The sequence below is a fragment of the Saccostrea echinata genome, unplaced genomic scaffold (assembly GCF_033153115.1).
Source record: "Saccostrea echinata isolate AGI-Se365-2 ecotype Australia unplaced genomic scaffold, CSIRO_AGI_Sech_v1 ptg000029l, whole genome shotgun sequence".
Classification (NCBI taxonomy): domain Eukaryota; kingdom Metazoa; phylum Mollusca; class Bivalvia; order Ostreida; family Ostreidae; genus Saccostrea; species Saccostrea echinata.
The window spans coordinates 4,713,855-4,728,058 of NW_026889778.1; the positions used below are offsets into that span (position 1 = coordinate 4,713,855).

The 14,204-nt window shown below is 34.6% G+C and overlaps 1 protein-coding gene across 2 annotated transcripts; it reads right to left on the bottom strand.

Moving 5' to 3' along the window:
• Positions 1 to 3,174: 3,174 nt before the first annotated feature.
• LOC133195499 (methylglutaconyl-CoA hydratase, mitochondrial-like) lies at positions 3,175 to 13,557 on the bottom strand. 2 transcript variants are annotated; one of them, XM_061331356.1, is made up of 9 exons: positions 13,359 to 13,557; positions 10,068 to 10,135; positions 7,925 to 8,012; positions 7,624 to 7,803; positions 7,365 to 7,421; positions 6,801 to 6,988; positions 5,880 to 5,930; positions 5,485 to 5,532; positions 3,175 to 3,369 (listed from the first exon to the last, which is right to left on the bottom strand). In XM_061331356.1, exons 1-9 carry the CDS (start codon positions 13,513 to 13,515, stop codon positions 3,292 to 3,294), a joined length of 915 nt encoding a protein of 304 aa, XP_061187340.1. In that variant the 5' UTR covers positions 13,516 to 13,557; the 3' UTR covers positions 3,175 to 3,291. The 2 variants fall into 2 exon arrangements, with proteins under 2 accessions (XP_061187340.1, XP_061187341.1); XM_061331357.1 differs by lacking the exon at positions 3,175 to 3,369 and adding an exon at positions 3,541 to 3,889.
• Between the last annotated feature and the right edge of the window lie 647 nt (positions 13,558 to 14,204).

Here is a 14,204-nt window from a genome sequence, read left to right on the forward strand (position 1 = left end):
CTTAAAGACACAAAGCGGCAGAGATGGATGAAACTGTTTGCTATTTTACAAAGACTTGAATTAAAGTACATGTATATTTGAAGGAATTTTTATTTATGTTAATGTTTATTTAGTTCTATAAATAATAAATGGACATTCACAAGAGTGATGGTAAAAATAATATGTGCGTAGCATGCGTAGTAATTACAATTATTTACCGAAGCCCCCATTCAATTACAATTGCAGATGAATTAAAATACAACAACACGGGATAGAGTAATACTTTTTTTAAATGTATTGTTGCGTGAACAGACAAAAACAGCGATTAAAATTCAAAATGATTTTTATGCACCAGTGTTTGGAATTAAGATTATAAAAGATCGGTAAAGTAATCTTACTGATTCGATATAATTAAAAACATAACTTTCCATTAATTAATAGCTCTTTGTTATAAGCGATCACAAATACTAGCTTTGTTTATGGCCACAGGTGGCTAGTACACTGGTGACCTCGATCAACAGCGTGGGATTCGCGCGTTGGGTTACATAACTAAACATCGAGCTGAACATGGAGACCGTAATATGCATACAGCTAATGATCGTGAATTATTCAATGCATACAGTTTAAAATCACTTACAAATTTGTTGTAATAATAAACGTAGAAAGATAGATTTAATATTCTCCGCTTTTGAACACTATTAACCTAATTTAAAAAAGAAGAAAAGAAAGACTAGTTGTAATAAATAATTTAATAGTGAACCATAAACCACGTTTTAAACCTTATTAAAAAGAAAATTAACATTAAATACCGCAGGGTATATTATTGATAGCAAGTCTGTTTAAGTTATACACATGAAGAGGTGTGATTTCCTTGCCGAATGAAAAACGTTACCTGTTTACCTGGCCTGCTTTCTAATACGTATTACGCAATACCCATGGTATACTCGAACAAAACAACATTTTCATTAGATCAAAAAGGTGTAAAAGAACAATTTTGTTCCCAAGATCCAGATCGAAATATTTACCGTTTTTGAGTTATAAAGCAAAAACTTTTAAGGGCCCAAGATCCCTAATCGTAGGGGCCAGCCCCTTTTAGATAGTATAATATGAAAGCCCTTGCAATTATGCACAACTTTTGTTCTACATGTCTTAACAAAATATTTCTAGTTTTCAAGATATAAAGGAAAATATGTCAAATTTTTTGCTGTTTTCCGCGTTCTAACTTTTGACCCCTCTCTAGCGCCATTTTTAATGCAAAAATCAAAAAACAAAAACCGATGTGCACAACTTCAATGCTTCCTCTTTTCAATTTCAAAGGGTTTTGTGCTCCAATTAAAACCATTTCTGAGCCTTTGTCTGGAAATCGGAGGCATGCAAAATTCAATCAAAGGGGAATAACTCGTGAACAGAAGGTAATTTCCGAATTGTATTACGGTATTCTGACAGTGTTTTGTAAAGTCTAAAAGCTCTGAAAATTTGAACAAAATCTGTTTAAAAATGAGAAAGATGTGAAGCGTCAAAGTTGGCGTCTAGGAAAAAAAAAAAAAAAAGAATAATCTTAATCATCACAATCAGTAGAAGGTCTTCCGTTGGAAACGGAAGACCTTAAATATTAAGTCTTCCTTAAGGGGGCCGACCGGGGTTTAATTCATTGTGCAATATGTCGCTCTGCATCAAAAAATCGAGCGGTGTTTTTACATTTTTACAGCAACTATTATCACATAATTAATATCAAATTAAACAAAATTTTAAAATCACAGGTTGAAAAAATCTAATAATAATTTTTTTTTTCAAAAAAACTTCTTTTTTTTTAAATCCATTTTTCAAGTGATAAGTTGATGGATGTTGTAATAGTGTATTTGTTTCGATATGACAAAATAAAATTCAGTAAGAGGGGGTCATAAAAATGTTATAAAAGAAAAATATATGCTCTAGAAATTTTTAACACAGGAATTTGAAAATCAAAATCTCATAATTATTTTCTGATATTTTTTGAATAAATGTATAAATCATTAGTATCTGTCATATTCTATAGCTCTCCATAAAATCAGGTAAACATTTACATTTTGAGATGCCCCCTCTGGAAACCAGAGGATAGAATTTTGTGTTTCTTACGTAAAATATTGCACAATATAGTCTTACTCATCACATAATATAATTTGAGCAAAAAGTCTTGGAGTATTGTAAAATTTGCTTTGATATAGACAAAGTTAAAACTTATTGTCTAGTACATACTTGGTACCCACCACATGATATAGCCAGTACATATTATGAGGTCAATGTTCTTTACTATACAAGATTATGAAGGACATCGACAAAAAAGCTTCGGCACAAGGGCATGCTCTATTTTATTTAACTGAAACAAGGTATTTTTAGAAGCAAAATATTCCAAGGAGTGCTGGTATTGCTGCACAAATATCAACAGCTTAGTTGTACTATTTGTAAAGTTTTAAGCTGACACAGGGTAAAAATGTACAGTCCGGTATAAGTTTTCTCAAATTCTGATCAAATGAGAAAATGTCTAGGATTTGCGCAGCAGTTTTATTCATCTACAGCATATTCTTCTTAGCATTAGACAATTTTTATGTAAAATTAATAGGATAATCCCTTGCGCCGAACCTGTTTTGTTAATGTGTTTTATTAGTTCCAGTACGCAAGAACAATGACGTCACAATGTGTACTGGATATAACATATCGTGCCTGGGTACAAAGCATGTATAAGAAAAGAAATCAAAACTTTATCTGAATAATAAATATACCTCTTATGTGTTTTTATTAGCTCTTTTGCATAGAAATGCCTATACCTAGCCTTAACTGACATGTGTAGCACTTTCCTATATAATCTTATAGTAAATGTACTTGATGTATTACGAGACAGTCCCTAAAAAATTCCAGGCGATAGATTTTCCCCAAACTTAGCATGTACACTGAAGTCCAAGTATGTTTCATATGATATAAAATTAAAGAGTGTATTTATTGTAGTCATTGTAAAATAAAACCCTTGTTGGCTCCCTTAAATTAATCACTGCCAACAAGAAAGTTTCAGATTACATCTTATTGTTGGATCCAAGAGTAATAAATATGTAACACACTTTATAGAAGACATAAATGAAGCATTAGCCCAGTTTTACAGCAGCAAAGTCTCTACTGAAGCCATGCAAAGCATTCAATAAGATGTTAAAAAAAAAGTGTGGATTTGTACTTTAAAAATTTTTAATCATTGACAAGAAATCAAGAATATGATTATCACAGACAGATATAAGAAGTCCAAGCAGAGACTATTGTTTTCCCGAGTAATGTGGGGGACACATATCATTCTCCCGAGTACCGTGGGGGACGCTTCTCCTTAAAGGCCATCAATCCCTCAATTCTATCTTTGGTACTAATCACCTAGAAAATACCATGTTAAACATATTTATAGTAAACATTGACCTTATATCAGCACTATCTTTGGTACTAATCACCTAGAAAATATCATGTTAAACATATTGATAGTAAACATTGACTTTATATCAGCACCTTGGAAAACAACCAGAGCAAATACATAAACTTTAAGCACGATTATTATGTACTAGTATTTTATAAATGATCACATATTTTGAACAATAATAACAACACTTGTAAAGTATATGTATAAACTTTTTAAAAATAGTTATTTCTAATTGAAATTCAGCACTCTTTCTGTGGTCAGTACTATTTCATGCAACACGTTACATAATTATACAATCTTAATTCAATTAACTCTGGGATAAGTAAAGATTTTTCATCTCATAATTATTATAATCATGGCTGCCTTGAAACACATTCACTTTTATGGTTGCCTTGACAACAGTCAGTAACCGTGGTACTCAGGTTTCCTTTTTTCTAGCCATGCCTGCATTGCTTCTCTCCGATCTTTGGTAGGAATTACCTATGTTTAAAAAAATTTGAATGAATACTTAACATTTATGCATTTCTGCTTTCATGAATGGAGGTGCTGAATTCAAATTCAAATACACTTCCAGGCTAATAATTTCTCTGTCTCTCCCTCTCCTAATATACAGGTACAGTACTTAATTTGTTACCTCTGGCCTTCTTTCCCCTAACATGCAGGTATCCGGTACTCTCTACCCCTCCCTCACCTAACATAAAGGTATTTGGTACTCTCTACCCTTCCCTTACCTAACATAAAGATATTTGGTACTCTCTACCCCTCCCTTACCTAACATAAAGGTATTTGGTACCCTTTACCCCTCCCTTACCTAACATAAAGATTTGGTACCCTTTACCCCTCCCTTACCTAACATAAAGATATTTGGTACCCTTTACCCCTCCCTTACCTAACATAAAGGTATTTGGTACCCATTACCCCTCCCTTACCTAACATAAAGATATTTGGTACCCTTTACCCCTCCCTTACCTAACATAAAGATATTTGGTACCCATTACCCCTCCCTTACCTAACATAAAGATACTTGGTACCCTTTACCCCTCCCTTACCTAACATAAAGATATTTGGTACCCTTTACCCCTCCCTTACCTAACATAAAGGTATTTGGTACCCTCTACCCCTCCCTCACCTAACATAAAGATATTTGGTACTCTCTACCCCTCCCTCACCTAACATAAAGATACTTGGTACTCTCTACCCCTCCCTCACCTAACATAAAGATATTCGGTACTCTCTACCCCTCCCTCACCTAACATAAAGATATTTGGTACTCTCTACCCCTCCCTCACCTAACATAAAGATATTTGGTACTCTCTACCCCTCCCTCACCTAACATAAAGATACTTGGTACTCTCTACCCCTCCCTCACCTAACATAAAGGTATTTGGTACTCTCTACCCCTCCCTCACCTAACATAAAGATACTTGGTACTATCTACCCCTCCCTCACGTAACATAAAGATACTTGGTACTCTCTACCCCTCCCTCACCTAACATAAAGATACTTGGTACTCTCTACCCCTCCCTCACCTAACATAAAGATACTTGGTACTCTCTACCCCTCCCTCACCTAACATAAAGATATTTGGTACTCTCTACCCCTCCCTCACCTAACATAAAGATACTTGGTACTCTCTACCCCTCCCTCACCTAACATAAAGGTGTGTGGTACCCTTTACCCCTCCCTCACCTAACATAAAGGTATTTTGTTATATCTCTGCCACTTCCTCCCTTTACATAAAGGTTATGGTGAATTTTGTTACCTGTGTTGTTCTCAACCCTAACATAAAGGTATTCAGTAACCTCTAACCATTCATCCCCAAACAAACAGGTATTTTCATACCTGTGTCCCTCCCTAGCTCTAGAATAAAAGTGTTTTGTTAACCTGTGCCCTCCTTCCACTAAAATAAAGACATTTGGTAACCTCTACCCATCTTAACATAAAAGTATTATATATCTCTATCCTTCCCTCCCCAAACATCAAGGTATTATGTTAGCTCAGCCCTCCCTCCCCTAACATAAAGGTATTCTATAACCTCTTCCCCTCCTCCCCTAACATATAGGTATTTTTGTTACCTGTGAGTATCCTGCTTCCTCAAAAGACAGACCACTAGAAATATCCACCTGTAATGTCAAAGTCAGTGAAATTTTTTAATCTTGTGGAAAGAACAATTAATGACATTCATACCTGTTGTTCAGTCCCAATTCATGTCAAATTCAAAATCAAAAATACCTGTAAGAAATCTTGAAAGCATTTTTCAACAAAATTGATACACATAATACATGTAGTACATGTGTATGTTAATTTGTAAATGGATTGCTGATTTATTTCCAATGATATAAGAATACTCACATGTTTTAGTGAGATAAAAAATTGTATATGATTATATCAAATAGGATTATTGTAGAATTTGACATCTCCGAGAAAAAAGGCCCTGATGTAACCTGTAACTATAAGTGAATAATCTCACCTCCATTCCTCTATTGATAGCAAACTTGGCAGCCCGGAGTGCCACAGGACCCTGGAAATAGCAGAGATTGCTTTATATACATGTACCAGTGAACAGTGTTCACAAAAGGATAATTGAAAGCACACAATACACACACAAACCTCTATCATCTTAACAACTGTTCTATCCTTTCATTATTGTGTTTATTAGTTTTTGTTGAACCCTAATACTCTCATTGTACAGTGTAGTTTACCTGGTTTTACATACAGGTAGTTGATAGTGTAACAGGAAAGGAGAAAATGTATGGCTGGACCGGGAATCAAACTTGGGACCCCTGAATTACTAGTCAGGTGCTCTAACCACTGAGCTACCTAGGCCAATATCCATGGCCCAAACCATTACATCCCTCCCTCCTTAAATTGTCTTCGCCCTTGAAGACACAACCCAAGTTCTTATATTAGCCCCTGGCAGGACTTTCGCCTGCAAGTCCAGGGGTGGTCAACGGCACCAAATCTGTAACAGGAAAGGAGAAAATTATGGCTGGACCGGGAATTGAACCCTGCATTACTAGTCAAGTGCTCTAACCACTGAGCTACCCAGGCCAATATCCACGGCCCAACCATTACAATAGTATACTTTCAGTGCACATAATTATGGTAACCATATCTGAGGGAGGAATTTCTGGGCAGTTTTAGTGTATATGATTAACCGCTGTACCTGGGGGACCATCTCCTGGGCCAGTTTCAGGGAAGTATATGATTGAATACGGTACCTGAGGGAGGATTTCCTGTGCCAGTTTCAGTGTATATGATTTAATATGGTACCTGAAGGTGGATCTCTTGTGCCAGTTTCAGTGAAGTATATGATTTAATACGGTACCTGAGGCAGGATCTCTTGGGCCAGTTTCAGTGTAGTACATATGTATATGTTTTAATACTGTACCTGAGGGAGGATCTCTTGTGCCAGTTTCAGCGCCTGTTGATAACCAGCATCACCCTCAGAGTTTTGCTCCACACTGTGATTAACCACCCCCATCTGCTCTCCCTCCTTTCCAGTGAACATTCGGGCAGCAAAGATCAACTCTTTAGCCTTGGCAGGTCCAATGGCTCTGGTTAATCTCTGTGTGCCCCCTGTTAAAGTTATTCCATACATTTTGTACATTATATCACATTTACATATCTGTGATATACAGTCTGCACTATTGACTACTTGGATTATACTACACTGTTTATACTCTTAATATTTTGTGTCAAGAATTTTAACTGTAAAAATCTTGCTTCAATTTATTAAATAACACTGGAGGTTTGTTTTTTAGGTTTAATGAAGGTTTGTGACAAGTAACCTACTTACATGTATAAGTAAAAACATTTAATATCAATATACAGAAAGAAGTCTACATACTCCTATTGAAGCATCTACACTTGTCAAATAATATTTAACAGAAAAAGAAAAATTACTCTTGGATCAACTGACAAAAAACAGTTGTTCTAGTAAAAATTACCTTACCCCCACCAGGAATAATAGCCAGCCTTGTTTCCACCAAACCCATCTTGGAGTCATCAGCTGTCATAAAGGAATTACAGTGTATTTTACATTACAAAAGAAAAAAAAAACAAAAAATAACCCCAAGAAAACAAAGATTCTTTCAGTGGTTTGCAGATACAAAATTGCAAAGTTATTCGTTGTCTGATGGGTGACTTGTAATCATGATAGGATTCAAAGTAGCTACAATAAATAAAAAAAAGATATATTTAGTAAGCCTTACATGCTATTCTGATATCACAAGCTAGGGCAACCTCTAGTCCTCCACCTAAGGCGTAGCCATCAATGGCCGCTATGACAGGCATGGGGAGGTTAGCTACCTCCGAGACGCTTGCGCGTAATCCTGCCACGAACGGTCCAGTTTCTGCGTCAGTCATCTTAGCTCTCTCCTTCAAGTCCGCTCCTACAACATAGAAATGAGGATTTAATAGTTTTATAAGATTATAATTAACAATCACATAATTCAGGATATCTGAAAGGTCTACGCAATGCTAACACTGTGATGAAAGGAGATAACTTCTTACCTGCACAAAATACTCCCTTGACTAAACTCCTGAGAATTACGACCCTGAGAGATCTGTCAAATTTCACAACTTCTGCACAATCTGAAAACTGTTCAAATAATATTGCCTGTTAAAATATTAGCTTAGCAAACTGTCAACTGTTTGATATCATGATCTAAAACAATTACTTTTAAAGTAACATTTTGCCACATGGAACAAGCGTATATGTATTTGATATTTACTGCTCTTGAAAGACAATACTTGTGAAAAGTTGGTCTAATGATTTAGAATACATGTATTGCTATGGTATAGCATGTCTCTCATTTGAATTAATTCTGAGGTCCAAACTCCTGTCTAAACTTGCAGAGTTACCGGTACTTTGTATGATATATCAATGTAATCATGTATTAATTTATTGTGAAAAAAAGCAAATTATATGTTATTTGTAGAATAATTTAAGAATGCTGCAATGGCAGTTCAAGTGATTTATTTTTATTTATCGTTTTGATGCATGGTTACCACAGAAGATTAAAAAAAAATTATCATGCAATTAATATATTGAAACTTACATATTCCAATGAAAATATTCAAAATATTGAATTTAATCTATGTTTCTAAATCTCAAGTTAAATCAATGGATTCATACAATTGCTTGCATTTTCATATTAATTTGCCAATTGTATGCTTGTCAAGCTATGTTTAGAAATTAAGTATGTGTATGAGAGCGAGTTCCCCCATTTTTTTTTCATCAAAGGCAACTTCAGGATACATGAGGGCAAAATTAAAGATATTATATAAGAATATTATTTTCATAGTTTTCATTTGCTGAAAGGATGTTACATGACATTTGTACTTTTGTGATACATGTACTGACATGAAAGCGCGTCCATGGAATATGATATCGCACAATTCCTCGTTCGGCTGCACCAAAATTATGTAGAATGTGACGTCATAATATAAGAAGCGTGTTTTTACCATTGTCACAGTGACGTAATGACACAAGCTCTGTACGTTAGGACTCTGTCGAATAAATCACGCAAGCTCGGTCACTTTCACTTTCTATGTCTGAGGTCAATATCACTTGACATAAGTCTTTATAACCACATATCAACCTACATTGAAGTCCATAACTGTATATTATTGTTTGCTTGGAATTAACTCCCACCTCACTGAAATGACCCCTCCTGAAAAAAAGTTTCTTGAATAAAATTAAGAGAATTTTTTTCTTTAATCAATTCTTGGCCTATTATCACATGTGCCACCCAAACACTTTATCAGTGTTGAATCTAAGCAAAAACTGGGTTCTTAGTTTATGGGGGATACGTTTATAAAAAGTCAGAAAACAATGTGTTCTCTGCTTATTGATATTCTTAACAACAGTTTTTAATTTAACTTCAATTTTGAAAGAAAAAAATAAGCTCCCTCTCTCCTGTGTCTTAACAGCTGCAGATCTGTAGCCCACTGGTCCGAAAAAACTGCAATGGATGACCAGAGAGCTACAGTGCCACCCACTGAAAAAAAAGTATATTTATTGAGCAAAAAAAGTGTGCCATTTCTTGATTCATTTCTCCGTATTTTTAAACTACAATCTCAAAATATTACTAACAGTGTATTCCTAACATATTAATAGCCCTTCTTGGCCTGAAATAGAGACCATCCAAAATTCTGCCTGTTTATACTGCCATTTTGGGTGGCAAAACAATTCGGCAAAACATGCTTCTTAAAGATGGGAACTACAAGAGTATTTGATAGAGGTCTAAGGAATTTTTTTTGAAATCAAGATTTGTGCAGCTGGGGCAAGAATTTGGAAAAATAAATCCAGAACCTTGCACAACTTCTTGTGTGCAATAAATATACAGTTTTTTTTCATTGATCTCCTGCCTCTCCAGTCTGTCAATATTTTTTTTCTTTGGAGCTACAGTTCTGCAGCTTTGTTCTGAAATCCCCTAGACAGTAATTCCAAACAAGCAATTTTTTTAAAAGGATGACCTGATCTATAGAGATATCCATGAATATGAGACATCAAAGTTGTGTTTCCCATTGTATTCATAATAATGTCTATGTAAACCAACCGACTCACATCTTATATAAGAGCTATTTATCAATGTTTAGAGTACCAAAGTCCAAATGCATTACAGAGAATGGAAGTTTCTGTCTAGATTACCTCTCTCAAAAACTGCTTCCCCAGGGCATTTTTTGCTTCTGGTCTGTTCATACAAATAACAGCAATACCTAGAAAACAAACCATTTAATTTAATTGAAAGATATCCTAAGAGACAACTTTCATTGCTAAAAAAAAGATAATACTAATTATTATTATAGTGATACTAATTATCATACTAATTATTATTATCTATTAAAAAAAAAAAAACCATATACAGGTTAACTTCGGTATCTTGAACACCGATATGTCAAACACCACGGATATCTCGAAGTGAATCAACGGTCCCGGCCGTTTTTATTATATTTATGATTTAAAAAAAAAAAAACAGTATCTCGAACACGGAAATCTCGAATACCTCGCTTATCTCAAAGTAGATTTACAGTCCCAAGTGCTGTTAACACATGCGTTATCTCGAAGTCCAACAAATTTCTCGCTCCGAAGAATTCACACCTTAGTACACAATAATCCCATTATCAGGTCTAGGCGGCCTCTGTTTTTGGAGGATAGATTTTATCCTCTGAAAACAGAGGATAGCGGTCTTGCCACCTACCGGAATTTTCAAAACTAAGGGCAGTTAACTCTTAACTAAACAAATAACAACTCTTGCATTTATGAACCGTACGCTGATTTCGAAATCAAAACAACTAAAAGGTACAATTTTATATGATGATGGATAATTCCAGATATTAAATCAATATAACTGTATTTTTTAATTGCCGTCAATCAGTTATTCGGTATATACAGCTTGGAAAACAAATATTGCACTTACCTGCCTGTGACTGAGGTTAATAATATAACCATGCTGATTTTCCAGTTCCGTAATTATGTGATAAGCAGTTTAGAAATTTTGATAAACAATTTTTTTTTTGAAAAATTAAGTTCAATAATTTATTATTTCTTTCATTTAATAATTCTTAAGCACATCACTTTGTAAAATTTTATTTGTTTGTGTATATACACATGGCTGTATGAATATATGAAAATTTCTTAGTAAACATGTCAAATTATTTATTTTATTTATACTTATGCTATTCGAATTATTTATTAATTTTTTATAATTATTCATTCAATCCATTTGTACTTTTATTTGCTTTAATTATAAGGCAGAGTATATTTTGCGTTTTAAATACGCTTAAAATGCGTTTCCTTTTGTGTCTCCTTTTTTTGAATTAAACGAAAATATAAAAGAAATATTAAAGTCCTTTTTTATTTGTCTAAATAGGGAAAAATCATAAAAATAAAACAAAATAACAAGAAATATTCAGTAATAATGGAGCGCAAAAAGTGCTAACTTTGAAAATAAATTGCAAAATATCTAGACATAGAATCTCAAATCGCCACATACAATCGATAGTTTAATGTTTGAACTTTTATTTGCATGTACTCTGGTGCTTGCACTTTTTGATTAAAGGTAGGCACGAGGTGTTTGAAAATTACCTGTGTTATCCTCTTAAATCGGAGGATAAACTATCCCACAATGCAACGCGGTTTCCATATATGGAAAAAAATTCGGCCGCCATATTGAATTTAGCTATCCTCCAAAAACGGAGGCCGCCCAGACCTGATTATGCTAATTTTACCGTCTGTTGAACGTTTCCGTTAGGTCTAGCACATGCTTCGTGGGACCATTGCTGATAATCACACCTTATTAGCCCCAAGCTGTTGTTTTTGGTAGTTAAATTTAATTACGCAGGCCAGATGATTTAGAGGTGTTAATAAAATGCACACTCAGAGATATGATGACACGATAATGAAACAGCGGCTTGGGGACGATTACTGTAATAGGAATTAAAATTTATCAAAAATACACGCTTATACACATTATTACATATCAAAGTAAACACTGAACACATCAAAGTGATATTGAATTCAAAAAATTAAACAATTAGAGACATTATTTTGAGTATAAAAGTCAGTACCAAAAATCTAAATCTTCAGTACACATCATATCTGATAAGGCAATCTAACGAAGGACCCGGTAGCCAACCCGGATTTTCTGACCATGGTGTAAAAAAAGAAAACTTAAAGTTCATACAATTGAAACAAAGTTTGCTTTTGTTTATGCATATTGGCAATTTCAATAAATTGTTGTAGAACAATAATTCCTGTTTCCGTCTTAATCCTTACTACAGTGATCGGTTTATCATTTACAAAGCGTAACACATAATATCCAGGTATCAGATATCCTGAAATCAGCATGATTATCGCTATTGAAAGCAATCGAAATTTGTAAAAATTAAATGTTAGTGTTGCAGTATTGAATAAAATAATATATGCATTATAAGTGTATATGTAAATGTATTTTTAAAAAGATATCACAAAGTACGAACTGAAACATTTACCGCTTAAGTTATGCACGTGGTTGGTTGGTTGGGGGGGATAATTTCCTGTTAATAGAACATGTAACATAACAATATCGGTACCGAATTCATCAACTTCGATATCTCGAACACTCGGATATCTTGAAGTTTTTTCTCAGTCCCGCCAAGTTCGAGATATCGAAGTTTACCTGTACATACTATTAAAACTTTTTTTTAGTAGTTGGTATAGGTTTGTTTTGTTGTTTTTTTTTTTAAATAAATATTTTTTATAGACCAGGAGCAAGCCCCTGTGCATGTACAGAGTATTTACCAGGTCCAGTCCAAAGACTTTTTTTTACTTACGTAGCTAGTTATAGCTACGTGTACCTTGGTATTTAAACCTACATGTACTCCAGGTAGCTATTTTTACCTACTTTTTGCCTTACTTGCATTTTGTTCTCAAACGCAGGAACGGCCCAATATGGTAAGTACAAATTTCTTGATACATTCACACTGACAATGAATACGACAAAAATCTGGCAAAAAATGATTAATTTCTAACTTGTCAATTTTGTATCAATAACTACACCCATTTCCATTCTCTAGGAGCTACGGTTGAAAGTTGTGGAAAGAAGCCTAAAATGTCAAGATTACAAGTCTGTATTACTTTTAAAACTTATCTTTATGCATTCTTAAATATAAGGTTTTGGGGACGATTTTTCATGCATTTCCTCTCCATTTTCCCCATCGTAAACATCATAAAGTTTTCAAATTTACACCCCGAATTTTGCAGTGCACAAGTGCACGACATGATAAACAACAAGTATGACCTGTTTTAAAGATACGCTTTAATTATTATTTATTTTTAAAGACAGGTAAAAATAGGTAGAAGTAGCTACTTCAAGTAGGTTTAAATACCTATGTAGCTATTATACGTAGGTAGAAATAGTCTTTGGACTGCACCTGTTTACTGCAAGTGCTTTTATCATACCTTTGTTATCGCCGCTAAGATATTCTAATTTGCATTGTTCGTTGTTTTTCACACTATCTAATGTTGACAACTGTGCACGGCGAATGACACTCCCAAGAAATGATTTGCATCGTGCATTTCTGCACAAAACGTGCATTCGCTTCAAAGTAAAAGCCATCCCACCTCCGGAACAAGTGCTTGCGTCACTAAAAGTTAAAATCCTCACTCTTCGGATTTGCAAAGTATGGCCGCCTAATACTGTCTTCTTTTTTCAATGTATTCGTGCCCTGATTTTAGCAATTAAAAATTTTATTGAGCTAAAGTCAGGCAGCCAAAAATTAGCAACCCATCCACTGAGTTTGTACACAAAATCTGATTTGACCTCGCTTGACCATTTTTTTTCTGACTCGTATTAATTTATTGAAGATCAAAAAGTTATTGAAAATATCGAAAAGTATGAAATACTACTGAGTATCTCTGAAATAATAATGGAAGACTAGTTTAATAGATTTTTCATGGGAGGTTCGGGGGGATCAGGAATTTTTAGTTATAAAATTTCTGTGAAGTAAGGAAACACTGACCTTGGAAACCCCTCCCCCCCCGCGCCCTCTAGAAATTAAGGACCCCTTTTAAAACGGTAAGGAGTGTATAGGAGCATCATCTATCTCAAGGAAATTGACTCAGAAAATTGTCTCTCCCCCCCCCCCCCTCCTTCCCCTCCGAAATAGGATTTTCAGGTTCGACAGCTAGGTTAATTGTCTTTTTTTTCGAGATTGACATTTGTAACAGTTGATGTGGGAAACACCCCCCTCTCCCTCTGGAAAAAATTCCTTGACCCGCCACCTGTTTTTCAATTTTTTATAATAC